Consider the following 27,219-nt stretch of genomic DNA (forward strand, 5'->3'; position numbering starts at 1 on the left):
GGAAATTCAATGCTTGCAACAGGAAAAAAAATATCAATGTGCTTTTCTAGGCATAGCGCTTTCACCTCTCTATGGTATGGATTTTAAGGAGGGGAAGGGAAGAGAATGGTGACAGAAAAACTGGTTACTTTACTTGCTCTGCTTCATATTAGCAAAGGAAAACTGTTTTATTCCATCTATTTCATGCTTGCAATGCCTGCCTTGCTTTCAGGGTGCCGAACAGAAAACAACAGTGCTACTTCATTTCATTTGGTGAAACCTAGACAGCATCTTAAAAAGCAGAAACGTCACCTTGCCGACAAAAGTCTGTATAGTTAAAGCTATGGTTTTCCCAGTAGTGATGTATGGAAGTGAGAGCTGGACCATAAAGAAGGCTGATCGCCGAAGAATTGATGCTTTTGAATTATGGTACTGGAGGAGACTCTTGAGAGTCCCATGGACTGCAAGAAGATCAAACGTATCCATTCTGAAGGAAATCAGCCCTGAGTGCTCACTGGAAGGACAGATCGTGAAGCTGAGGCTCCAATACTTTGGCCACCTCATGAGAAGAGAAGACTCGCTGGAAAAGACCCTGATGTTGGGAAATGGAGGGCACAAGGAGAAGGGGACAACAGAGGACAACGACTAAACAACATCAACAACAAGTTAAAGTGGATCTGGCACTATCGCACAATAAGCATACTTCCAAAACGTTGGACTTTTTGCAGTAAGGACAGAAAAATGCACTGGAAAGTGTAGGGAAATAATTGCTTGATCTGATATCGTACAACCTTCCCACAAACAAATCAGAATGCATGCAAATCACGAATTAATGCTCAGTATACAGGTCCCCCGACAGCAAACAGAAAGTGTGTGTGAATGAGTGTGGCTGTGCATGTGTGAATGGTCTTGCCTACTGCCATGCTGCGCCCCCCACAGTTGCATGTAGCTCTTGTGGGGGGAGGAGATTGCTCACTTCCGATATAGAGGATATGCTCAGATTTTTACTAAACTGAAGTTACCAGAATGTGGGGGAAAGAAGGTTTACCATATAACTGTTTGAAGAATATTGATCTCACAGCTGGGGAGGGGAAACAGCTGCACAGGACATGCTTTATACATATAAATGTATGCTTAAAATTATACAACATCCTCATCTTTAAATGCTCTCTCCGCATGACTCTGCAGGCAACGTGAAAGGCGTTGGAATTCAAACCAAACATCCTGAAACAAACCCTATCAAAAGCATTAACCATGCTTCAATGAGAATGTTGATGCACTTCCAGGTCAATGAAGCTTATTCTAAGCAAAACATCTGGATCATTGTAAGACGAATGCTTTTTTCTTTTTCTTCTCTGCAAATTTTTGGCTGACGTTTTCACTTCAGTTCCTTTCAAAATTGAAGGGTGGGCAAATTTTACCCCGTGTCTGGCTGTTTTGCCGATATATGGCATTGTGGTGTAGCTCAGGAAGACTGGAGTTCAGATCCCTGGCAGTCCACAGAGATTTCTGAGGGGGGGGGTTTAAGGATAAATTAGGTTTTCATCATTTATTCTATTTATGTTCCTCCTTTCCTCCCAAAGGAGCCCAGTGTGGCAAACATATCAATATTAAAACTTTTTTAAAAAAATATCTAAAAATAGTCTAAAAGTGATTTTAAAAAATAAATAAAAACAGTGATATTAGGGTTGCCAGAAACTGTCTTTCACCCAACAACTGCCTGGATAAACCCAGATGTTTTTAAATTATTCCTGAAGCTCAATAATGAGGGGGACAGATGCACCTCACCAGAGAGCATTTCACAAATGAGGAACTGCCACTGAAAAGGCCCCGTCATGAACCAACAAATGCAGTCACAGCACCACACTGAAGAATACTAAATGCTGCAGGTACAACAACAGGTTTTTCAAAACTGATCTTGAGCAGCGATATCTAGTGGTATCATTCTAATTAAATTAGTGGTACCATCAGGGCTGGACTCTGGAGTGGAATTTCAGGGGGGGCCCACTCAGAAGAGTGAGCAGAAGGGTCTCCCCAGTGCAGAAGGGCTGGTTTACCACATTCAGGTGAAATCACTATCTAAAGATCAGGGTTGGGCGAGGGGTGGGAGTGGGGGAAGTAGTAAGTCCAGAGTCTAAAATTACCTAACTTCGCCACTGCATTAAATAATTTAACAAGTTACCTGCAGAAAGCCTCAAGAACGCCTCTCAATGTGTGCTGTTTCTTTTTTCTAATGGAGACAGATTCCAGGATGTTGGTCTTGAAGAATGTTGCGGATAGGAGAAAGAGTTCCATATATGATGGGGACAAGTCTGTAGATATTAGGTTAAGCACATACATTTCCTAAATGACTATTTTCTTTGGTGTTTGCTGCCCAAAGCTAGGTGGTTTAGTGGGCTGAATGTTAACACCTGCAAAGGCTTTAAATTTTTACTGCACTCTCCCTTTAGGCAAGCTTTTGGAATGACATGTGCTACAAATAAATTGACATGAATGTAAATGTAAATGATGCTCAATCTCACGTAGGCTGCAGTATGCTTGCATTATATCATAGTTTAACATTTTCTCTCTCTCTCTCTTTTCACCCCCCCCCCCAACTTGGCTACTTCTCTAGTTGACCAAACTAGTTTGAATAAGTTTTTTTATATATATATATAAAAAGATCAGATCCTGTTTGGCTTCACACCATGAAGAACTGCATGTAGAGGCCTGCAAACACATCATCACAGAATGAGCTAAATACTTGTGATGTTATCAGCTGGACACAGACCTATGCAGACGTCCGTACACCATTTATTCTGCACATCTGAAAATAAGAGGTGCATGCATGACACAGAAGCTGGTACATGGTTGTGCATTTCAAAGGAGAATGCCAATGCATTGGCCTTCTTAAAATCCAACTAATCATTTTTCTAGGAACCTCAATTAAGAAATGTCAGATCCCATCAGGGATTAATAGCATAGGAAAGCTGATAGTAGCTTGTTTTAGCCCTTGAGATGATCACGACGCTCACCAAAATGCAAGACTAATATCTTCCCTTGATGAAGCCAATTGGAAATTAAGATGTGCATCAATTTGTAACACTGTTGTAGCTCCTTTTCTACAGCTAAGTAGGCCTGGACCTTGCTGTTATGTGAATAGGAGACTGGCAAACACAGCCATCCTGAGCTCCTTGTATGAATGTTATACATGTAGCAGATAAACACATTGCTGCATAAGCCCTTTGCCCTTGGAATGCTGCTGCCTATTTACAGTATGTCCTGTGAGGGTGAAATTGGTTGCGTGGCGAGTTCCGGCCTGCCCCCATAGAAATACACAGGACACAAGAATTCGAGTTAATGGGTCAAATTAGGCCACAACTTTATTGATTACAGGAATTGAGCGGTATTGGCTTAGGCATTGGTCCTACTACTAACCGGCCTGGCTGGTGAGGGTTAACCACCAGTGGGAGGAGTCCTGCTGAGGTACGTCAACTAGGACCTCCCCCGGGGTCACCGCGTGGGGGCGTGCCGTGGGCCCACACCTCCATAGGCTTAGGACACGGCCACGCCCCCCGGAATCCTTTACCGGACTACCCTTTATTTGGGAGAAGGTGATGGCGCTCCCTCTCCCCCTTCATCTGCATAACAATAGACTGTACTCCCACCAATGCCTACCGCCACTCGAGCCCAGGCTCACCGCCAATACCCTCAAGCCTGTAACCAATCCCTAATCCCTAAAGTGGTATCGTTCAGCCACACATCATTTCCAGCATCAGAAAGATGCACGCCACCTTGGCATACTGGATATTGGGGTGGTCAATGACCCTTCCCCCCAGAGCCGCCACTCTACGTGCAACAGTAAGTTGTAAGGACTTTCAGGCTCTGTTCACTGGAACGGGGGAGCGACAATCTCTCCAAGTGCGCCTTTCCAACAAAGATGACCACAGAATGCTAACACTGGGGTAAGAGATAAGTAGCTCATCAAAGTCTCTGGATATATTCCACTGTAAGTCTATGGCTTTTCTGTAGGCTAAGTCATTCTCCCCAAGCTGTATAACTAAGGCGTCTGGTGGGCCTTCAATTGCAGCTCTGTTCTGCGGCGTGGGAAAGAGGGCGGTCCTCGGCCGCGCCTCGCCTAAATAGGCGAGGCCACGCCCCCCGCGCCCGCTGATTGGCTGGCACGGGGTATGACGTGGCCGAGGATTACCTGCTATCGCATGGGGCTGGAGCCAGCCCCCACGAGTGTGGGGAGGGGCGTGAAGCCCGCAACCCCACCTCCTCCCTAGCTCGGAAGTGGATTTCTTAGCAAGATTTGCACATCACACACAGACAGTGGCTGCTCACATGGCCAGTTGAAATGGGCTCCACTGGACTAAGTAGTGCCCATGGATATTTGCTCTTCCCTACCCATGCTGACCCTTTTAATTCTCCCAGTCTCCTGTGTCGTTTTTTGGCGCCTCTCAAGTTGTTGTCCCCCATAGCTGAGTCATACAATGGCCTAATGTGCCTCACATCAGTGGCACCACTAACTTTTCAAAGCAGTTGGCATGGTTTGGTAGAGCAGCAACTTCAACCTGGATCTCTCATATTTCACCCAAACCTTCCTTCTCCTGTAATGCTGCTGCCTGCCACATTGAGGGAGACAGTGATTTTCAGAAGCTACAACTATAGCCGAACTCAGGATGCCCCTGAACTTCTGGTTCACAGAAGCCACAGCTCTATCCTCCAACATCAGCTGTAATTAGTTGCCTGCCTTTCTCAAGTGATTTGGCAATTATAAAGTATACAGCTGCTGTCACCATGGCGCAGAGGGTACAGTCCCTGCCTGTGTATTTTAAGAAAGAAGGGACACCCACACAATGTATAACACAGAAAAACAAAAGGCAAGTGCTTTTTGGATACAAACTTAAAAGTGGCACATTTAATAAATAAGCTATAGTTAAAAAAAGAAGTCAAAGCAACGTATTGCCGTATGTTAAAAAATAACACCATTGCACAAGCTCGTAGATGAGGTTTGCTTGTTCTCTTTCCCTTCGCTGCATGCCTCATCACATCTAACCTCTGGGGTTTTGTGAGACTGAAAGTTACCCTTTTATAGAACATGTAATTGAATAGAGATTTCAAAAGAACTTGCTTTCTAATGGATGTCAACCGGTTGTGATTAATTCCTTCTTTCAGCCTGGCTCTGCTCACGCTCTCTCTCCACCCCCATCCAAACTAATGTTATTCTAAATAAGTAAATAAAGAGAATTTAAGGTCTAAAGAGACAAACTGCTAAGCACTGCTGCTGCAATCTGTATACATCCCTGGATGAGCTCAGAACAAATATATTTGACATGAATAGAGGCTGAGCAGCAGTATTAATGCTTGACGGACCAATCACGATCTTTTCAAACTGAATTTCAACCCCCCCCCCATTTCTTTTATGTATGGCTAAAGAAAGAGACTGTACAAAAAGTAAATGATAGTCATGTCAGTCCATAAGAAAAATCCATTTTAAGTCAGTATCTTCATTAGGCCAGCCAAAATGTCACAAAATATCCCCAGAACTCTTCATCACATTAGAAAGCGGGAGGGGTATGAAAACTTACCACTTGCATGGAAGATGTTATTTATACTTTCTGAACAACAGAACTGCAATCAGGTTCTAATTTTTTAAAAATAAATGCTATAAAGCTCTTAAGCAGGGTGGAGAGGCCTAAGTTTACCCTAGCAGGGCCAACCGAAGTAATTTTCATATTGAAATTTTATTATGATAAGACCTCAAGAGCCTTTTAAAAAAGAAAAAAGAAATGCATAAGTCATAACCTGTGTAGTGTAGGGTTAGATTTTGGACTGGGAATGAGAAGGCCTAGAGGAAAGGCAAAAAATTAAATGCAATACTTTTTTAAAAAGTGAAACAGAGCAGTCCAACAGCCCAATCCTATGCATGTTACTCAGAAATAAGTCTCATTGATTCCAGGGGCTTGCTCATCATAAGAAAAAGGGGTAGAGACCTTTTCCTGTTCTATTGCTGTTGTCACAACAGAAGCTGAAAATTCAGGAAATGGGCCTGGCATTTCTCTGAGAAGGGCCAAGTTCCCACAAGTAAGGCTCCAACAGTATGATTGTCTGCAACAGGAAGCTAAAAGAAATTCGCAGAATATTGTACTGACAAGTCATTTTTAAAAGCAGAACACTATGGTCTAATTCACTCTAATTGGCCTTTTCATTCCGACATTTGTGAGACACAGATCCTGAACACATGCAATAACATCACATTCAACAGCAGGGTGAAAGGCAAAGCGACAGCTTTAAATAACACCCCTGCCTTGTGGAAAGCTAAGCAAAGAGGGAGGGAGAGGGGTTTGGAAGCTCCAAAGCAGCTACAAATCTGGCCACAACCAGTTCAACATGACAGAGGGAAATATTATAGTACACACCAAGAATTTGGTTTTATTGACTTCAATGTTTGCTCACTGAATGCCTCTCTTATAAGGGCTCTGTATAGGTATGGCAAGGACACAGACTCTATAGTATATACTCTGTTTTTACATATAATTCACTTCCATACAAAAATACTAGTCGGAATTGCCTTCCTTTCAACCAGCAATTAACAACATCATATTTCAAAATATTTTTGCTCTTTCATTATTTGAAGCTATCAGGTCTATCTGAATGTATTAGCATTCTATAAGCAGTGCTTATATTTACAGTGAACACCATTTATGCAATAACCTACCCAGGTTTTTAAAATGCATAGTGCCTTGCAGTGAGCGGTGGGGAATCAATCTATTTCTCCATTTCACAGGCAGCAATAAAACAATTTCACTTTAAATGTAGTGGCATTTTTTACAATTCCATTTCTTCTTTGAAATAATAAGAGCTTGACTCACCTAGCTATGGATGTGTTCCCCTCCTTGCTGATATTTAGCACAGCTGTAACACTGTAGGTAGTATTAGGTCACATGTGCACTACACATTTAAAACAGTACTTTAAACAGCTGTGCCTTCCCCAAAGGATCATGGGAACTGTAGTTTGTTAAGGTACTGAGAATTGTTAGGAGAGTTGCCATTTTCAGAGTGGTTTCACATTGAATCCTTTTTACATAGGAGGAGATTCAGAAACTTCAGCTGGTGCAGAATTCGGCAGCCAGGTTGCTCACTGGGGCAAGATGGTTTGAGCATATTACACTGATCCTGGCCCGACTCCACTAGCTGCCAATTAGTTTTCAGGCCCATTTCAAAATGATGGTTTTGACCTATAATGCTTCAAACAGCTCAGGACCACAGTATCTCAAGGACCGCCTCTCTCCATATGAACCTACCTGGACGCTGCCATCATAATCTGAGGCCCTTCTTTATATGCCTCCTCCGTGAGAGGTCTGGAGGGTAAGCAACACAATTGTGGAATTCGGGTGGCACCTTCATTATACACCTTTAGGTGCCAGGCAAGAACATTCCTCTTCAACCAGGTCTTTGACTGATTAACATCCCATATATTTTTAAATGTGTTTGTGTGAGGGGGGCTTTTTGGATTTAGGAGAGGGATGGAAAAATAAATACTGGATATTGTCCAACCACTGTGTAGAAAAAATGGAATTGTATGTTAATCACTGATGTTAAGAAAGTGATGAGTTGTTTTTGACCTTACCCAGAGAACAGTTTGATTCTGACCTACAAGCTGCCTGTATATCAGTCAAAAGCAAATACTGTACAGTGGTACCTCAGGTTAAGTACTTAATTCGTTCCGGAGGTCCGTACTTAACCTGAAACTGTTCTTAACCTGAAGCACTACTTTAGCTAATGGGGCCTCCTGCTGCCGCTGCGCCGCCAGAGCACAATTTTTGTTCTCATCCTGAAGCAAAGTTCTTAACCTGAAGCACTATTTCTGGGTTAGCGTAGTCTGTAACCTGAAGCGTATGTAACCTGAAGCGTATGTAACCTGAGGTACCACTGTAGACCATTGCCATTAATTATGAATGCATCTCAAAAGTATGCAGAACTTATTCTCTGGAATAGAGAATGAAAGACAAGACAGTGTTTTCTGTTATGATGGGAAGACAAAAAACAAGCCTGCACATTTGATATATCCAAATCAAAAGCTGCCTTTAATGGTGTACATCCTTCAAAAGAACAGAGAATCATGAAGATATGAGTGGTTCTGCTTCACATGGGCTTATGCAAACATTTTATGTAGTTCCCTCCCATGCAGGTTTGGAAACAAACTCGCAACATAGAAACAGTTTCAGCATTTTAGACGCTGAGGTAAGCCACATCCAGTGGCTGTCATGTTGAAATGAAGCCGTGTTTCGATGGGGGAAAACCTTAAGGTGTCCTGCAGGTCTTCAAAACAGAATATGTAGACAATATGAAAGCAGCAGACTTTCACAGAGAGTGAAGCTCCAAACTATGGATGGCCTTCAACAAACAACTCTTCCTCACCTTGTGTACTGTTGTTGCTAGATCTGCTTCAGCAGCCAATTTGCAGCTATCGACACCCGCTTCCCTATGGTTGGCCTCATGCCACTCAGGAAACATGTTTATGAAGGAACCAGATGGGTCAGATTAATGATATGTTTCCAGCCCATAGTTAACACTGCACAGCCAGGTGGGAAGGCGGTGTTTACTTGGGACGTAACCACATCTCTCACCTTGCCTATGTTTTCCCTTCCTAGATCATTATGTTATAGAGCGGCATTGGATTGTGCTGAGAGGAAGAAGCTCCGGACTATTGTGGGATGATACACATTGGCGCTGAGGCGGGCTTACTTCTCCCATTATCATATTTATACTGAGAAAAATGTGGCAAACAATACATGGATCTTAAAGCATCAACTCTAGTCACGCAGCATGAAATTCTCATATTCATTCACATTCCTGCCCCAAATGGTGTCCAAAAATGTGACTAATTCACAGTAAAGTAGCATTTGTGTAGGAATTTGCAAAGCATCCCTGAGTGAAACTATGGCTATGTACACACCATGCATTTAAAGCCCCCCCCCAAATCCTGGGAACTGTAGTTTGTTAAGGGTGCTGTGGGGATAAACTACAGTTCCCATTATTTTGGGGGGAGAAAAGTGCTGTAGATGTATTCTGCGTATGCAGGGCTCTTTTTTGGCTGGAACTTGCCGGAACTCAGTTCTGGCACCTCTCAGGTGGACGCCATTGCCATTCTAAGAGAACGAAGGAGGCATTCATGGTGAGTTCCGGCAACTCTTTTTCTAGAATAACAACACTGTGTGTATGTAAGCCTTCAAAGGGATGCTCCTCAACAGATCGCTCTATGCCTTCTAAATCAAGGGTAGGGGAACTGCAGCCCTTCAGATGTTGTTTATCATAGAATCATGCAGTTGGAAGGGACCCAAGGGTCATCTAGTCCAACCCCCTGCAATGCAGGAATCTCAACTAAAGCATCCATGACAGATGGCCATCCAACCTCTTCTTAAAAACCTCCAAGGAAGGAGAGTCTACCCTCTTCCAAGGGAATCTGTTCCACTGTTGAAAAGTTTGACACTCATTTCCCATCAGCCCCAGTCATCATGGCCAATGGTCAGGAATGTTGGGAGCTTGTCGTCTGCTACATTTGGAGGCCCAGAGGTTACCTATCCCTGTTCTAAAGAGAAGACCACCTGGTTGGTAGGAAAGGGGAGGTGGCCAGTGTTAGGGGCAGGGGGAAAGAGAGAGAAAGCGATGAGAAGAAGCTTCCATCTCAGCCCTGCCCTGTTACAGCCAGCTAACATTAAGCTGTTGACTTAGCAGGAACAGGCAGAGGTTAGGGTTTTGTAACAAGAAATGGAAAAGAATGTACTACTTAAAATATATATAAAAAAATAGCTGCTTTAGCTCCTTGAGTCCAATTCTTTGCTTGTAGCCTTCTAGCTAAAGCCAGCAGCAGACGTGGTTCAACAAGAACAGTCTCTGAGAGCCACAATGTGAATTATGTCGTGCTCTTCATTGTGCAGTGTTGGACTTTGGCGGCTCTGAACAGTAGACTAATGAGCTGAATTTAGCTATTTTGGGAAATTATATAGAATTGCGTTCCAAAGGGGCGGGGGATGAATTCTGGTAAAACAGAAAAACACTGGCAGCCTGGCATGCCCCCAAATCATGTCAGTTCTTTCCAAAGTTTTTAATAAAACAAAAAACAAAACAAAAAAACCACAAAGAAAAAAACATTAAGGGCAGGGGTCAGGTGTGCCTTTGCCCTTTGTTTTGTAATTCTGTAGAATGCAATGAGATTAACTGCAATGAAAACAAATTGTGCCTTCACTGGGCTGATGACCTAATCAGATAACTGCCACTGCCATTATTTACTAGGGGTGTGGTAGAATGACTCCAGTCCCTCCTCATGGACAGGTGATCAGGGCTCTTAAAGCTGTTCGTTGTCCAGCCCACACGCTCAAAAAGTGACTCTGGCTGGGTGCAGACATAATGCAAATTGAACCCATAGTGTGATTGGTGCTTCCAAACACAGAACAGGCAAGTTCAAGTTTAGAACTGCTTTTGTTTCCCACCTGCCCAGGAGTGAGCTTCAGAAGTTCCATCACTCCCATGCCCGTGATGTCAACAGCCTCTCGAGGCCAAGTTATGGCTCTAACCATGGTTTGTCAATGATCCAGATGTAAAAGCAAATGAATCAGCACATAATGATTTGCACTGACATCAGCAGGCTGCACTGGAAGATGCTAGCCAAACAGCAGCCAAGAGATTTGTCTGGTTCTTACTGAGCAAGGTCAGTGCTGCCATGCAGCAGGAGGAAGCAACCTGCTTGAGACAGCACCACAATGGGAGGATAGATGAAGCAAGGAATTGGGTGGCGCTGTGGGTTAAACCACAGAGCCTAGGACTTGCTGATCAGAAGGTCGGCGGTTCGAATCCCCGCGACAGGGTGAGCTCCCGTTGCTCGGTCCCTGCTCCGGCGGGAAGGTAAATGGCGTTTCCGTGCGCTGCTCTGGTTCGCCAGAAGCAGCTTAGTCATGCTGGCCACATGACCCAGAAGCTGTATGCCAGCTCCCTCGGCCAATAAAGTGAGATGAGCGCCGCAACCCCAGAGTCGGTCACGACTGGACCTAATGGTCAGAGGTCCCCTTAAACTTTTAAAAATGTTGGTCCTAGTGCAAGTAGGGGGCACCATTTGGGCTCTGCTTCAGGCTGACGTCTTGGACAGGCTCCTTGACTGAGAGCGCCTCTCCAGCCCGACTGAGCTGCCACTGCCTGGCCATTTGTGGTAAAGGCAAGCTTTCCCCTCTCCACAAAAGTGGCTGGCAGTTCTTCCCAGTGAGTTGCTTCACCAGCTGCTGCTGTTCAAAGCTAGGAGAAGTTGCAACCCAGCCACAGGAGCCAACTCCTAGGGGCTGAGGGGACTTTGGCCCCACTCAATAAAGTATTTGAGGGGGCTGGGGCCCCCCAAAGTTGATGGGCATTGCCATTCAAATGGTGTGTGTGCACCATGTCATGTGGTTGATTGTGTGGTGCAGGTGGGGCTTAACCCCCCCCCAATATTTTATTCAAGTTGGCACCACTGGACCCAGCAAACACAAGATGCTGTAGCATTATGAAAACTATATGGGTGAGGACTTGGTCAGCAATCTGGTTGGGAGACCAGTGTAAGCTGTGTCTCTGTGTGTTTGATTAGAAAGAGCTCCTTGCATGTGCAGTGTTGTTGCTCAAACTGAAGTGAGAAAACTATTCTGCTTCATTATACCCTGATCCCCAACCCAGTTAAGTCAAAAGTGCTTGGATATAAGCTGATTTATTCCTTTTACCGCAAGAAAGCCGACTTTGAACAGAATTTTTTTGGGATCACAGAGACCTACTTCCTGAAGGGATGTATTTAGGGTTGAGGTGCCAGTCAGCAGGCAAAGGCAGCAGGGCAAACAGCCCAAACAAATCCTTAGGAAGGAAGAAGGTAGATAATGCCTCTTCAGCTTCCCTTAACACCCACCACTCCTGTTACAAAAGTAAAGAGTCTTCCCTCTTCTCTGGACCTTCTCGAACTGACTAACATCCCACTCACTCACCCCTCTTTTACTTGCATCCTCCCGCAAGGATTTGTTTCTGCCTAAATCTTTGTGCTCCCTATTCCCAGTCTAGTTCCAGCACCTTGTTGTTTCAGGTTCCCCCAGGCCAAGTTGAGTGGGAATTCCTCCCTCAACCCCCAGCCTGAGGACCGCTTTCCCTCATGGGGAAACTCTCAGGGACTGCCTGTCAGTGCTGGGAAAAGTGGGTGAAGCAACCAACAGCCTTCCGAGCTCTGAACAATCAGCTTACAGCCACACCAAAGCCAGAGGTTTCTGCACTCACGTCTTTACACTTAGCTGCCCACTCAGTCACACAGGAGGTAGGATCACACTTCAAGGGCACATTGCAGCCAGGCAAAAGAACTCAAAGTAAGCGCTTGGAGTGTCGTGGGGAGAATCCTGAGGACCAGAGGGAGAGAGAGAGAGTCCTGGAGGGCCAATCCTGGTTCTGAGGTTCTGCTTCCCCACCCTGGCACCAGTTTCCTCCTAGGCCCCATCCTACCTGCCAGCTTCCCTAGGTAGAGGGTGGCACCCTCAGATAGCTGACAGCTCAGTCCTGACATGTAGGAAGCTGCCTTTATTTCCATTGTACTCATCCTGAGTGTAATGCATAGAAGTTAAAACTGGACTCGGACTCCTCTAACAAGAATCATGCTTGTTTCTGGAGAAAACTCCCCCCTTTTATTTTCAGACACTTCCACCACACTCTTAGGATACTATTTATTTATTATATTTTTATCTCAAACTTCCTCCAAGGAACTTGGGCTCTACTCTCCCATTTTATTTTCACAACAAGGTAGGCAGAGAGTGAGAGTGTGTGGAAGTCTTATGCAAGATTGCACAGTGAGCTTAAAGGCTGATCTCATGGCTGAGGTAATTGAACTCCATTCCAAATCTCTCTCACATACTAGCTAGTCACTGCAGTACATTTTTTTAAGTGAATCATGTTGCAGCAAAGCCCTCTCATCTACCACCAATACCATCAATGGTACCATCAGCAAAAGGCAAAACATTTATACCTGAAGAGAAACCAGTGTGTATCAATGGCACCACTAGTAACACAATATTGATTTCTTTCCCTGTGATTTTTTGGTACATAGAGGCTACACATGCCCCCCCCCCATTTTGATGTGTCCTCTAAATACCTCTGTTTTCCAGAGGATCATGTATGCTAGAATCCATCATTTACTGCACAACTCAGTTTGGGTCAGAATTCCATTTCCTGGTCTGCAAATCCTGGTTACCAGAACTGTTCCTGCCCTCCATTCATTCATTCATACATGCTGCGTTTGGGGCAGGCACAGGCAACAGCTGTCATGGACAACTGTGGCTGATCTATACAATCAGACAGAAAGATCTTGTAAATTCAAACAAAATGGATAAAGAACCAGGAGGTGGTGTTGAGCGGCAGAGGGAGAGGGAAAATTCGACTCGATAGCAATGGAAATGAGTATTTTATCATCTTGCCTACCTGATTTGAAAGACCACAAAGCTTCTTTCACATTCTCTGGCTCTCCCAGCAACAGCTGTGCCTTCTGAAACTGAGCAACAGTCCCTTTAAGTGCCGTGCTCTGAAAGCACATGCATACACTACACAACCAGACTTGCAGTGCTGCCAGTCCAGCCCTTTCTTTTTTGGATTCAGCTGATGGGGAGCAGGAAAGGGAAGATGGCAAGCGGCAATTCTTCACCAGCTAACTCACAGAGAAGCCTGAGCAAAACAAATCTAATTAGCAGCCTCAAAAGGCACCGAGAGACAACGCAAAAGGGCGATGATGTTTGATTTTCAACTTGTGCCTCTCCCCGTTCCGATATACCCTATAAATGAAAGAAGTCCCTTTCACAGAACCCTTGTGGTTTCCAGACATGCCAGCTGCTACCCCCTTTCTCTCCCCCCACCCCCGGCTTTCTCAGTCACCAGAAAGAATGAAAAAAGTAATAATGCATGGCTAGTGTGGAAGCTGAGAGGAATGAGATTGCTGTACTTACCTCCACCAGGCAATGATTCCTAGCTCCTGGCAGAGGTCTCCAAGGAGCAATTCATTTTGTACAAAATTAGATGCAACCAGTTTCAGAAGCAGCACGTGATTGTGAGGGGGGGGGGGAGAAACCACAGGTCCAGCCTATTCACCTTACGCACTTGCCCTTTCCCTGTCCAATTCCACGGCTTTCTACTATAAATCAAGCCTCCATGTGGCTGCTGCAGCAACTGTCTCCTTCAGATGCATCTGCATGGAAATAGCATGCTACTTTCTTTGGGGTGGGGAAAAAATAAGTTTTAAATACAATTTGTTCTGCTTTTTAATATGCAGTTTGTCTCCTTCTGCAGGGAATTACTCAGCCAGTCACATGACTCAAAGTAGCACAATTATATAATTCAAACTGGGCTCAGGCTGTTGTGGGGAGAGGGGGGGGGTTTACATTCTGGGAAGCCACAATCGAATCACAGCAACATGGAATAGTGTGTTCTAACAAAGCAGGCTCCATGGTTGTTTTCACCACTCCTTTCCATAAGGGGAAATCAAGGACCTGCACTGTTCAGCATCAACTTCACCTGCCCCCAAATTGGAGAGCAATACAACCACAGGAAGTCCAGAAAACAACCAAGTTGGCTAAAACTGCCAGCTTTTGGGTGGAGGAACTGAGTGTTTCTTACTAGGCTGTATGTGTATTTTAAGATTTTGCACAAGTGCAATCTGAGCCTTCCTGTCTGCAACTGTGGGCTCCAAACAAAGCCTGCCCACCAAGTCATCCTCAAAAAAAAATTCACGGTGGGTGAAACTTTGCACTGCCCAATACCTTTTCATTTATTCTGCTGTTGCTCCGCATTGGAGGAAGGCAGTGTCTGGCTGTTTTATCCTCACAGTAGCCCTCCAAGGCAGGACAGAAAGAAAAGGCGGTATTCAGTGTAAGTCCTATTCACAATAGAAGTAGTAAATATGACTAACTTGAGGCTATTGGTTTCAGTGGGTCTAGTCTGACTACAACGTAGCTGAATACAACCCAGCGATTGATCAAGGCTACAGTTTAAGCTTCATTGCTGAGCAGAAATGAACTCCGCTCTCCACAATCCTGACTCAAGTCTCAGCTCCTCCAAGTCTTCCAGAGCAAATGTTTAACTTTGCTGGATTGCACAGAATACTTCCACTGGACTTTGCAGTGCCCCATTTCAGCCGCGCACACATTTTTAACGCCTTTACCGAACTGTCAGCACTATTTAATTTATACTATACTTTGCTTATTAATTAGTGCCCCCTTTTTTGCCATTTGATCCAGCTAATGGATTTCTCTGTGCAATTGGTTTAATGGCTTTAATACTTAAATTAATTGATTGCTTTCGCTCTTCAGAGCCTTTCCCGAGGACATCACTCTCCATAAAGACCTCACCTAAAAACCACTCAGAAGGTGGCAATACACTGGTAACCTCTTTCAAACACTTTGTAAGCTAGACCTGTGGTGAAGGAAATCTGGAGCAAGTCAAGAACTGTATCAGCTCTGCCCACTGTGAAATCCACGGACGATGTATTCGATGCCAATAACCCTTTATTCAAAAAATAGTAAAGACACAAACATGGAACACATGGACCCTTTGCGATAATACATTCATTCCACATAGCCTATCTCCAGGGCAGAGTCAGGCTGCTTCCAACAGCCTAGCTCAGGCATAGGCAAACTCGGCCCTCCAGATGTTTTGGGACTACAACTCCCATCATCCCTAGTTAACAGGACCAGTGGTCAGGGATGGTGGGATTTGGTAGTCCCAAAACATCTGGAGGGCCGAGTTTGCCTATGCCTGGCCTAGCTCAGTATCTAGACCATAATACTCTCAAGGTCGTGGGCAAAAGATTCCTGCATTTCAGGGGGTTGGACTAGATGACTGTCAGGGACCCTTCCAATTCTACAGTTCTGTGGTTTTATGTTGCTACCTCTTCACTGCTGTTCCACCTCCTCCACCCCCACAGTGCTGCTTCCACTTCTTCTGGATGCACTGCTACCATTTTTTCCTCCTTCCCAGCTGTGTGTGGAGCAGCCCCACCCACTGCCCATTCACTGAAAGTGAACTTTTATAGAACAGAATGGGAGGAGGAGGAGAGAGAAGCTGGGGCTGCCTGTCACTCACTGTGATTGGAGGGGTGGGGCAGAAAGAGCTCATATACTCCTGAAGTCAGCCCTGCCCATGATTAAGAGTTTCCCCTTGGTATGCAATTCACAGAAGCCTTCAACAAGCCTCCTTCCATTACTTCCACAAAAACCTCTGAAATAAAATCTACACAAATTACTTGTGGGAACTGCATTCAAATCGCCTGAATCACATCACTCTGATTCCTATAGCTGTATCAATTATACTTAAGGATGCCACTACCTTCAAAAGCAGAATTGCCATCATGATGGATTTATATTGAAGCAAATGTTACCTGAATATTCTGTATTCAAGAATGCAAGCGCCCTGAGTGCGACAAGGCACGGTTGGGAAAATAATAGAATCATAGAATTGTAGAGGTGGAAGGGACCCCAAAGACCATCCAGTCTAACCCCCTGCAATGCAGGAATCCTGCACACAGCAAATTATTGGGTGGGCTTAAACCACCAACCTTCTGGTTAACAGCCAGATGCACTGACCCACTGTGCCACCACGGGGAATGCTTAAATAGCTAGCGTATTTATTTTCGTCAATTTATATCCTGCCTTTCCATCTGTGAATGCCCAAGGCAGCTAATGCTATACAATTTAAAAACGTAAGAGGCTGTCTTGTGCTGAGTCAGACCACTAGTCCGTCAGACCACTGGTCCACCTTGCTCAAGATGGACAGAGCTCTGTAGGGTTTCATTCCTAGCCTTCCCTGCAGATGCTGAGGCATTCTGCATGCAAAGCAGCTGTTCTATCACTAAGCTATAGCCCTTCTCCAAGAAAAACAATAATCAATAAAAGATTTTTTTAGAAAAAGAAAACATGCTCTGCAAGCAGACAGAGCAGAAGTCATCAACCAGACAGATTAACAAATGCTTGCCAAAGTGTCCTTAGGAGGTGATGAAAGAAAACCCACAAATGGATTTTTCATGGCAGAGTTCCACATCCTGGGTGCAGCCACAGTCAGGGTGACTTTCCATCCAGTGATTCTACTAAATGTACCTCTGACAAGGGTGGACAAATCATACGCACTTCAAAAAATCACAACAAAAAACTCAAGAAGCCTCTTGAGGAGTATTTTAATTTAATTTCCAACATAAAATCTATTGGAAGCAAGAGAGAAGTGCTGGATATATAGTCTTAGTGCTCCCCCCCCCTAAAAAATATATGTTTAGAGGAACTCTCATTTTCCTACCCATATTGAAATACTGCCCCGCAATGAGGCCAAACTTAGATTCTCAAAATGTTTAGGGGTATGCGTCCCCCTGCGTCCCCCCAGAAAAAAGCACTGTATAGACTGATTGTCATAAGGCAGCTTTAATATGGAGGACAACACTGAAACACTGGTTTGAACCCCCCCCCCTTTCCTTCTCTTGCACTTACATGGCAACTACACACTTCTGAGAATTATTTCCACACTCAGCTTTACTTAAACTGACACCTAGGCTTTGCATGCCTAGTTTGAAAACTGTTACTGGAGAAAGTAAAAGCTATAGATAGCATTTGAATAATGACAAAACTATGCACCGTCAGCCATTCAAACTATGAGGGAGTAAGCTCTGCTGAACTTGTGATTCCCAGCAATATAAAAGCCATATTGTCTCTAAAAGGAGTTTCAGGAACTTTTGAAAGCTGATTTGCATCCCAGGAGAGAAGGGGGCAAAACAGGCACACTGGATTTCACTTTTAATGACCCCGTTGCCTTGGAAAGGACAAGGGGGACAGAGCCAAAATGGATAAAGGAGGCTCAAGGTCATGTTACCCACCGTTCTGTCACCGTCCTATAGGAGCTTGCGAAGACTCTACTCCTCCATGAACTCCTCTCTGCTAAATCCCAACAACGCCATCATGCGAGCACACCCATTGAACTCAATGCTACTTATTTCAGATTAAACTTGTGAAGGAAGATTGTGGCTGCCAGTGCCTGTTTCTCTCCCACTGCATGATGGGACAGGAAGAAAAAGGCTGACAGCAGCAGAAAGGAGGAGAGAAAGGTTGTTTTTGAAAGACCTTCAGAGGGGATCTACATCAAGGCCTTTCTTTTGAAAAAAACTTCTTTCACAAAGGCCAGTTGCTCTTTGATAAATAAGCGTTACAGTAATGCTAATTAAACAATTACTTAAAAAAATATTCCAGGGTGCGTATGTGATTTAGAAATGGCTACCGAGGTGAACTGTAGCCTCCAGTTACCTGCACCCACATACAGTGATGCACACGGCTTAATGGCCTTATAGAGGAACCTCCTTTAGATGATAGCATGCTTTACTTCAAGGGGTATTGTTTGCAGTCCCAAACTCTTATCCATTCAAGTTTTCTAGGAAGCATGAAGATGTGGCTCTGGGACACCTTAAACTTCAGCAACCGGAAGGCAAACATATATAGATATTTAATTTTAACAAAGCAAAATTTGTTCGGAATTATTTTAACATGAAGCCAGCAGTGTTTGGGCTGCTTCTTTTTAAAGTTCTTAGAATGCCAAGAAACTGCAGCACATCACTGGTCTTTGCTAAGGTGTTAACTGCCTACTGATTAAAGATCATAATCACAAAAGGCAACGAAGCAGAGAAGGAACACACAAAATAATGAAACTGCTAGCAATAAAAGATATGCTCAATTGCACTACCCATATTGTTTGCTCTGAGTGGCTTTGTCCACCTCTTATATCCAGTCTGCTTAAACCAAATGCTGTACACCGGTGAGACTATACTCTCTGTTCCTTTGGCAATCAGTAGCATGCATCTGTTGGCAGGGCATAATAGTGTCACTTAGCTGACCTATCATCTGCATTGCTGTGGCATACCAGGAAGTGTAAGGAGGTGGCGAGGTCAGCATGGTGCAAACGTACTGGTGGAAGCAGCAGACTGGCTTCGCTGGTGTGCTTGCACCACACTGCACACTGCACCACACTGACCTCACTGCCGTCTCACACTTTCCCCTATCCCTCCTGGTATGCGGCAACAACCTAAGGTGATGGGAAGTCAGGCAAGCACCACTGCCCCTCTGACCACTGCTGTTTGCAACACTGGTGGGAGCTGTATGCTGCCACTCTGTTCTAGACTGCATAGCAGCCAGGTGGCCTTAGATATCCAAGAGGCCATGCTCCAAAAGAACGGCCCTCTTGATGGTGCTATCCATTCACCAAGTCTGAAGAGAAAGTGCACTAAAAGAGGAGTTTTTGATGAGGTGCCCATCATGTTGCAATTCTCTTTCTTGGGAGGGAATTCTCTTCCTCATCTTTTTTTTTTTTAGTAAAATCTAAAACACATTATTTGTTGGGACCAGTGTTTCGTGGTGGGGTCAAGCCATTAAGTCACATATAAGCATTATTTGTTAGGCTAGTTAATGTGCATTTTTGATGCATTTCTGCTCACTGTATTCAATTGTCTCATAGTAAATCAGACTATCAAGCTCAGTATAGCCTATTGTGACTGGTGGTAGATCTCCAAGTTCCATGGCAGGAATATTTCTGACAACAAGGGACAACTGGCAGGGCAGGATGGTACCCCAGAGATGGCATCACATTGCTTACTGGGATGGTCACAGTGAGACTGGGACGACTGGAGCACACTGGCAAGAGCAGTGGATTGGCAATGTACCTGAACAAGTCTACCCTTTCTATTGGCCTACCTACCTCCGTACTTCCCTGGTAAACTGAAGCGATGCTGCAGCCAGGAGGCTAGCTTGGCAGTGCCGCCCTAAGCAGTGCTCCTGCTTTTAACTGGAAATGCTGGACACTGAAGCAGAGACTTTCCAAATGCAAAGCTCGTCCTCCGTCTCTGCACTGTCTCGTCTCCCCTTAGCTTTGCCTTTGGAAACTGACACGCTAAACGCTTCATTTAAATCAATAAGACTTTTAGGCCTTAATGATAGTCTTTTACCAAATCACATCTCTTAATTGCTCAAATTTGGCCCAGTATGCACAAAAACAAGTTGCTAAGCTGCTCGAATGTCAAAAAGATAGCAAGTGTCTAAATTTGAGGCTCCCTTTTGAGCTTGAGGCTCCAACTGGACTGGGAACAGAGCCTACCATTGCAATGCCGCCACCCCCACCCCCCTTTATATGCATTCTCTCCCTGCATGATGAAATGGTCAAGAGTTAACTAAGAAGAAGAAATGAGAGGGTGGAGGAAGTAGTACATAACCTTAAGGCTTATTCATGCAATGTCAAACTGTATATTAGTGTTAGTATTACATGCAAACCAACCCAGGAGACTCCTACAATATGTGCTTTGGGGATTAAATTATTTCTCTTCTCTCTCTACCCCCCCCCCCCCCGCAAGATGTATTTATTTAAACATATTCCAAGGCTGCAATCTTAACCCCACTTCCCTAGGAGGAAGACCCTTTTAATTACGCATGAATTACCGGTACTTCTGAGTAGACATGGTTAGGACTGTGGTGTAAAAGCTTACTTCTGTCTGCCTACCCACCCACCCAACCCTACTGCTGCAGTACTTCATTCTGCCCATGATCTGCTGAAGTATTGCTCAAGCTGAACCTGCCTTGTGGAAGGCTGGAATTTGATGCAAGATCTCATTTCAAGGCTTGGGTCCATTCCTAGCTGTTAGGCAGTATGTTGAGGATACGTGGGTGGAGTTTTGATGTGAGCCGGAATGTTCTTGTTCCATTTTGTTCATCTGGCCTTGCATTTATTTAGGAGAGAGAAATCTAACCAAATAAGCTTGTTATTCCACCAATGAAGACTAGGCAACAATTATTATTTTTGCTTTACTTTCCTAAACAGGTTCCAAGCCACCTGCAAACATGCAAGGATCTGTCTTTTTATAAATGGTATCCACAGTCTTAAAACAAAAATATGCTTTGATTAAAACACACACATTTTTTAGTATTGTAATCCAATTTCAAAGCCCCACCAGGATAATCAGACAAAAACCCTAGATCTAAATCCAGCAGGCCAAAAATCTGTGAGATTTAGAAGGTCTCCAGCTTCATAAGGAAAGGTGCCAGGAAGAGAATAACCTGACTCCCCCAGGCCAAGGCAATCCATAATCTAGGCATGGCAGCAGAGAAGGCTTATCACCCATTCCTGCCGGCTGAACTTCCGAACAGGCCTTTTAACTTTGCTGTGAATCTTGACCCATAGCCTGAAATCTCTTTGTATCTTCCCCAAAATGTTGAAACAGCCCTTCTGGTGAGGGAGCACACAATCCTGCTATGGCCCATTTCCCCAATTATATGGCGAAGGGATGGGACACTTAACGTTCTGTCAACATTGACATGCTGGTAAATACATCCCAAAAGCAAGCAAAACAGTCTTAGATGACTTTTAGAATCACTCTTCTGTTAGGATTCCCTTCAAGTAGACTTAGCACTTTATGGCATGCCCTGACCCTTTAAGAGGCCCAAGGGGCAGGGAGTCTCCTGCTTTCATTAAAGGAGAAGTGCAATACGAAGCCCTAGGATGGTAAGGGGCAGGTAGGAGCCACACAGGTTAAGTACCACAAGTATAAATAATAAAACAAGTCAAGTAACAGAGATACGAGTAAAATAGGTCAAGAAACACAGGTGAGGGTTATCAATGGATAATGCAACTAAATAAGAAAGAACGTGTTCCATTCCCTTTACTGAGACGAACTTAATTTAATGCAGGTGTATTTGGTTCAACAACTAGATTCCAGCTTCATCGGGTGGGGAGAGGCAAGGGATTGGTTAACCTGTCAATTTTGGATTTTCTCAGGTTTCTCATTTTTCCAACCTGAAGCTCAAGTTCTCCACATTTCCATGTCGAGTTTGTGAATTTCTTTTCATCCAAATTTTGCCTAATGAACACATTCTTACAAAGCTATATCTGTTACGAGTTGGAGGGCCAAGTTCTAAAGTGGGGAGCCTCGTGAAGACCCCTTGCACCCCTTAAAACACTCGGAGTGGAATGCGACACATCAGAGTGGAGGGAGTCATGTGACTATGATGACACGAGGAAGCCAAACACCCAAACAGGACTGGAGCTTTGCTCTAGGCCAGGGCAAGAGAGCTCACCTTTTATGTACCAAGTGACATCCCTGTTCTCTCTTACGCGCCTCTGTTCTGAATGCTGATCATCACATTATATCAGTTTTGACATAAATAATTCTCAATCCATATTATAGTCACAACAAGATAAAGTTACTGCTAATAAAAATAGCAAGGTTCTGAACCATTTCAAACAAATAAAATATGGAAAATAATAAAGTTTAGATTTTTGAAATGGAAATCTAATGTTATAACATTTATTCTCTCTGTTTCTCTAGAAGCTGCAGTAAATTTTATGCAACCAGACTTTCTAGAAGCAATTTACATCATATCTTTTTGATTGAATCCAGGGAACAAATCATTGCCAGATAGATACCATAACTCATTCATATTTTACCTGTTTGGGCTTTCTTCCCTGGTGTAAACAGCGGTTGGCATCATGAGTATCTCTTTGAGGCCTTTTTTAACCTGGCTTTGGGAGGGTGGGGCCCTGATTGACCCCACCTACAAAATCTGAGGCTGCTGAGGAGGCCAGCAGCTATCTTGGCTGTCTCTTAGTCAATGACCCTGATTATTGAGCCTGAGCTTCCACCTGCCATGAACCACCATTAGCAACAACCACAACAGATATGTTCTATGCTTTGGACAATATTTTATTCTCTTGCTTAATTGTGCTGTTTTAAATGTGCATTTTATATTTGACTTCCATGAGCAATGTTTTCTTTTGAAATGCTCAAGATCAATTTGCTTGTGTTAAGTCTGCTGTGTGCATTCTGTAGTTGACCTCCTTTGCAATGTTTTATTTTGAAATATTTAAGATAAAATTTTAACTTCCTATTAATTATGCTGCTTTGAATGCATACTTTATATTTGACTTTCTTCAGTAATGTTTTCTTCTGGGTTGTTTTATTTGATATTTTAATGTGGGTTGTAAAATATTTTTTATATATATATATATATATATATACACACACACACATATTATATCACATATATATAATGTCTTTATTCAGTTTCTCACCCACCCTTCACTATGAAGTCCCATGGCAGGTTACAACAATTTAAAAACACAATATTAAAACTAGCTAGAACAGGTTGCAATCAAACAAATAGGGTGGATCCTAATGTGTGTGTGTGTGTGTGTGTCACACAGTACAGTGGTACTTCAGGTTACATACGCTTCAGGTTACAGACTCCGCTAACCCAGAAATAGTACCTCGGGTTAAGAACTTTACTTCAGCATGAGAATAGAAATCGTGCTCCGGCGGCGCAGCAGCAGTGGGAGGCCCCATTAGCTAAAGTGGTGCTTCAGGTTAAGAACAGTTTCAGGTTAAGAACGGACCTATGGAACGAATTAAGTACTTAACCCGAGGTACCACTGTACATAATTAAACTGTGGAACTCTTACAGGATGCAGAGATGGCCACCAACTTTAGGTGCCAGGCAAAAACATTTATTTTCTCCTAGACCTTTGGCTAATTAAACAATCTATTACTTTTTAAACCTCGGATGGGGTTATAGCTTTTGCTTGTTATTACGTTTTGTGTTTTTGTATTGTAAGCATCTTTGGATGAAGGGCGGTATAGAAATAATAATAATAATAGGCAAGGGTAAAGAGGTGCAACTTTAGCATGCGATGAAAACTACATAATATGAACTGTTGAGTCAGTTATATCAAATTAATCCATTGAATCAACTCAGATGGATCAGAGGCATCTCCCAAACAGGGCAGGGTTGAGCAATTTAAACAGAGCATCCCAAACGAACACTTGTCAACCAATTGGTTGTGTTCAGACATAAGACTAAGGCATAGTTTAGCATGAGCCTCATGCAGTCCCCTTTCCTATCTCCTCCTCCAGTGCAGCTACAAGGAAGAAATTGGAAGCATGATATCTGAACTCTAAACTGTGGTCAATCTTAACTGTGGTTAATGGAAAAAAGTTGCTTCTGCTTGACTGGCTGGCCTCTTTGTCTGCAAAAAGCCCCAACCAACTAACCACAGGAAAACAATTCACAGCTATGAAGATGAGTACAGCATCTATTGTTGGGGAGGGAAGCAGACAACCTGCTGAACACAATGGAACATTGCTGGTATAAAGACATCTTTGGGGCCACATTGGTGAATGCTGTGTTAAATTATGGTTTAGTGTTATGTCTGAGCCAGTCCACTTTATAAGAAAATTGTATTGGACAGCTTTGGTCTTGCTTTGGATTTTTTTTTTTTAACTGCACAAACTTATCTATTAGCCCCCAGGGATGTAAAGGCATGATGACTAATGCACCTTTAGAAGCTCTCAAAAAATGACCTACATTGCTTTCCCCGTAAATGGAAATATTATCTGATATCGGAAGACCTTTCTGAGTTCTGAAGCAAACACTGTAAATTGTATCGGAGGAGAGGGAATACTGATTTCAGATGAGAAGAGCTGTAGTATATTAAAGGTTAAGCTGTCCTAATTCAAGGGGGAATGGTGGCAAGCCAAGAGCCTTTCTGTGTGAAGAGGTACAGCCAACTGTGTGGCAAGCTGGCTGCATTTGCTGGGAGAACTCATCTTGTAGAAGGATTCACATTGTAATTCACTTACAAAAAGGACACTTTGACAGAAATCCAATGCAGGGATTAGGATGTTGCACTAGAATATGGGGAGGTCTGCCCTGTTTCCGCTTTATTTTTTATTTTTGCCTGCAGGGAAGCTGCTTGCTTTGCAAAGTGAACTGCTATAGACTTCAACCACCTGCTCTCTTTTGCCCAGACTGAGGCATCTATATCTATAAATTATCATATGCACATTTGTGTCCTGAGTCCTTTAAGTACTTAGCAACACTCCTGCACTCAGCCATGTAGCTTGCTGGGGATCTTGGGCAACTTACTCTCAACACAGACTTCCCCACAGGGTAGTTGTGAGGATTGGAAAAAAGAGGGGAGAAGCACCACCCTCGACTTCTTGGAGGACAGGATAAAAAATGTAATCGATAATAAATCAGCAAAAAGGACAACAGGCAGTTGGACAGAACGGAAGACAGGTGAATGTTATGTTGTCCTAGTATGTTAATGTTTCCAGTTTGCTTAATCCAAGCTTTCAAGTCTCTGAATAACAAGGCAAGAAACATCAGTGGTTGGGTCAAGAATATATGAATGAGAGCAGTTAGCATAATAGAAGTACAGGAGTTGTGGCTGTATTTTGCTAGGGATCAGTAACTGGCTGCCCTGGGCAAATCTTCTCCCTCTCTTTGCTAACCAAGGATGAAAAGAACATATAGGGAACAATAGCAATAAGACTTTTGTGGGGTCCACGAGGAGCAGCACTCCACACTTCCTTCTCACACTGGCCTAGCATGAACATGGGCACCACTAAGCGCTCAATAGTCTACCTAGGACTTTCCAGCTTGCCTTTCTCATGGCCTGGTTGGCTACAGTCTTAGCTATGAGGAACTCAGAAAGATCAGGGGCGGGAAGAGGGATAGGTGCCTGCCTATCAGCTTGAAAGCAAAACAGTGCTGCACAAAATAAGATAATGGTTTATATGTAGTTGGGTGTCTTCTTCAGTGTGCTGTGGTGTATATACATTTGTAAATTTAAAAACAACAACAAAACAACCTGACAAGGTCCTGGGAGCTTCAAGAACATGAAAGATGTTGAAATGTTAATGGAGAGGACAGAGAGAAAGAGACAGAATATGTGTGAGAGGAAGTGCCATGGCTCCCCTTGAGCCCTCTGATTCAGACTAGGAGTGGGAAGTATTTGAGGAACGGGAGGAGAGGGGTGGTGAGACAAGGCCTCAAAGATCTCTTAATGGGCCTGGATCTACTGATGAGGAGAGGTAGACAAAGGTGCTGCCTTTTCCCTGCCCACGGAGGGCAAGAGGGGGTCAGGAGTGTGATCTGCTCTGACAGAGCAGGAGGAGGCTCCATCTCCATCTCTCAGAGAGAAGCGGTACAAAAAGAGAAAAGAGATTTGACCCCTAGGTGGAGCACCCACCTGCAGGCCAGGAATTCCCACTTGGACAGGGATTCTTGCAAGTACCTGCACATTCTCTTTCTCTCTTTAAAGACTTGGCCAGGAAAGGAAAGGGAACTCGTTGGAAAAACTTTTCAGCTCCCAATGCTCCTTTGGAACTCTTGTGATTAATCTCGGGCTCCTGGACCGTGGGCCTCGATTTTTGGACCACACTTATTGTTGTCATTCCTTTGCCTTGTAAGAGTGTCTGGACTAGATCCTGCTCTTTCTTCACCTCTGAGTTCATATTGTGGGACTGCTTTATAGTGAAAATTCACTTCTGTAATTACAAGCAAGTGCATCCGTTATTTTTGGGTGGGAAACAGGACAGGGGTGGGATTGGAATAGAAGAGAACAAGAGGAAATTGGTCTGTTCAAGCCTCCAACAGCCTGAGGTAATGGGGGTGGGGGGATGAAGTCCTAGTCCATGAGCCAAGGTAAGCCTTGTGTCTCATGTGGTGTATTGTTCCCCTGTCACCAGCCACCACTGCTGGGCCACCTGTAGGCTCACTGACTTGTCTGCCACCTGCCCACTAAGCAAGGGGTCTTTTGGGAGACTGCTGGCCCCACTTCACAACCGCAGGTCATCCAAAAGTACCTAAGATTTTCTATCGCATTGTTTGCTTCCTGGTTTCAAAAAAGATACAGTGAAAGAAAACAAAGTGCAGTGATAAATGCTTTTTAATAAGGGAAATAGAGTCATCTCCATGATTTGTCTCACTCCAGTGCTTTTATGTTGAACTCTTCCCCCCTTTCCCTTTGCAAATAAAGCACACTAAAATATGCATTCCCTGTGGGTGTACCGGGAGTCTGCAGCAACTACAGATAGCAGAAGAGCAATGCAACTGACTTCACAATCATATGCCTTTTTTCTGAGAAGAAAACACACTCCTTCTGTCTTGCTGTAAGCTTAGCAAAAGGCTACATAGAGACTAATAAAATCTAACTGTGAGGGTGGAGAGGAGGGAGGGGATAATGCCTACATGTAGCAGTTATTTTTGGGTCTCAGCCATGGCTGAACGTATTTAATTAGTTAAATTAGCCAAATGAATCTGGGGAGGATAAATCAGAGAGATTTATTGTGGTGAAGTGCAAGGTCCAAAAGATGCATTAATATTATTTATAGAGCTGGCTTGCCCTTTAGGGAATTTTAAACCTACA

At 43.9% G+C, this 27,219-nt stretch overlaps 1 protein-coding gene across 6 annotated transcripts in view; it reads right to left on the reverse strand.

Annotated features, from left to right (window-relative positions):
- The window catches only part of PHACTR1 (phosphatase and actin regulator 1), a 255,336-nt gene that overhangs the window by 129,753 nt on the left and 98,364 nt on the right, over positions 1–27,219 (reverse strand). The window contains exon 1 of one of the 6 annotated variants that reach the window (XM_053396891.1): positions 13,953–14,063. The exons of 4 other annotated variants lie outside the window; for them this stretch is intronic. Coding sequence is in view for 1 of the 2 variants with exons in the window: in XM_053396888.1 (XP_053252863.1) it covers positions 13,435–13,546 (112 nt within the window). In the remaining variant the exon portion in view is untranslated. Of the gene's footprint in view, positions 1–13,434; positions 13,582–13,952; positions 14,064–27,219 lie in introns of those variants that run through there. One more of the 6 variants, XM_053396888.1, reaches the window with a different exon arrangement.

Source organism: Podarcis raffonei, chromosome 7 (assembly GCF_027172205.1).
Source record: "Podarcis raffonei isolate rPodRaf1 chromosome 7, rPodRaf1.pri, whole genome shotgun sequence".
In the NCBI taxonomy this organism is placed as follows: domain Eukaryota; kingdom Metazoa; phylum Chordata; class Lepidosauria; order Squamata; family Lacertidae; genus Podarcis; species Podarcis raffonei.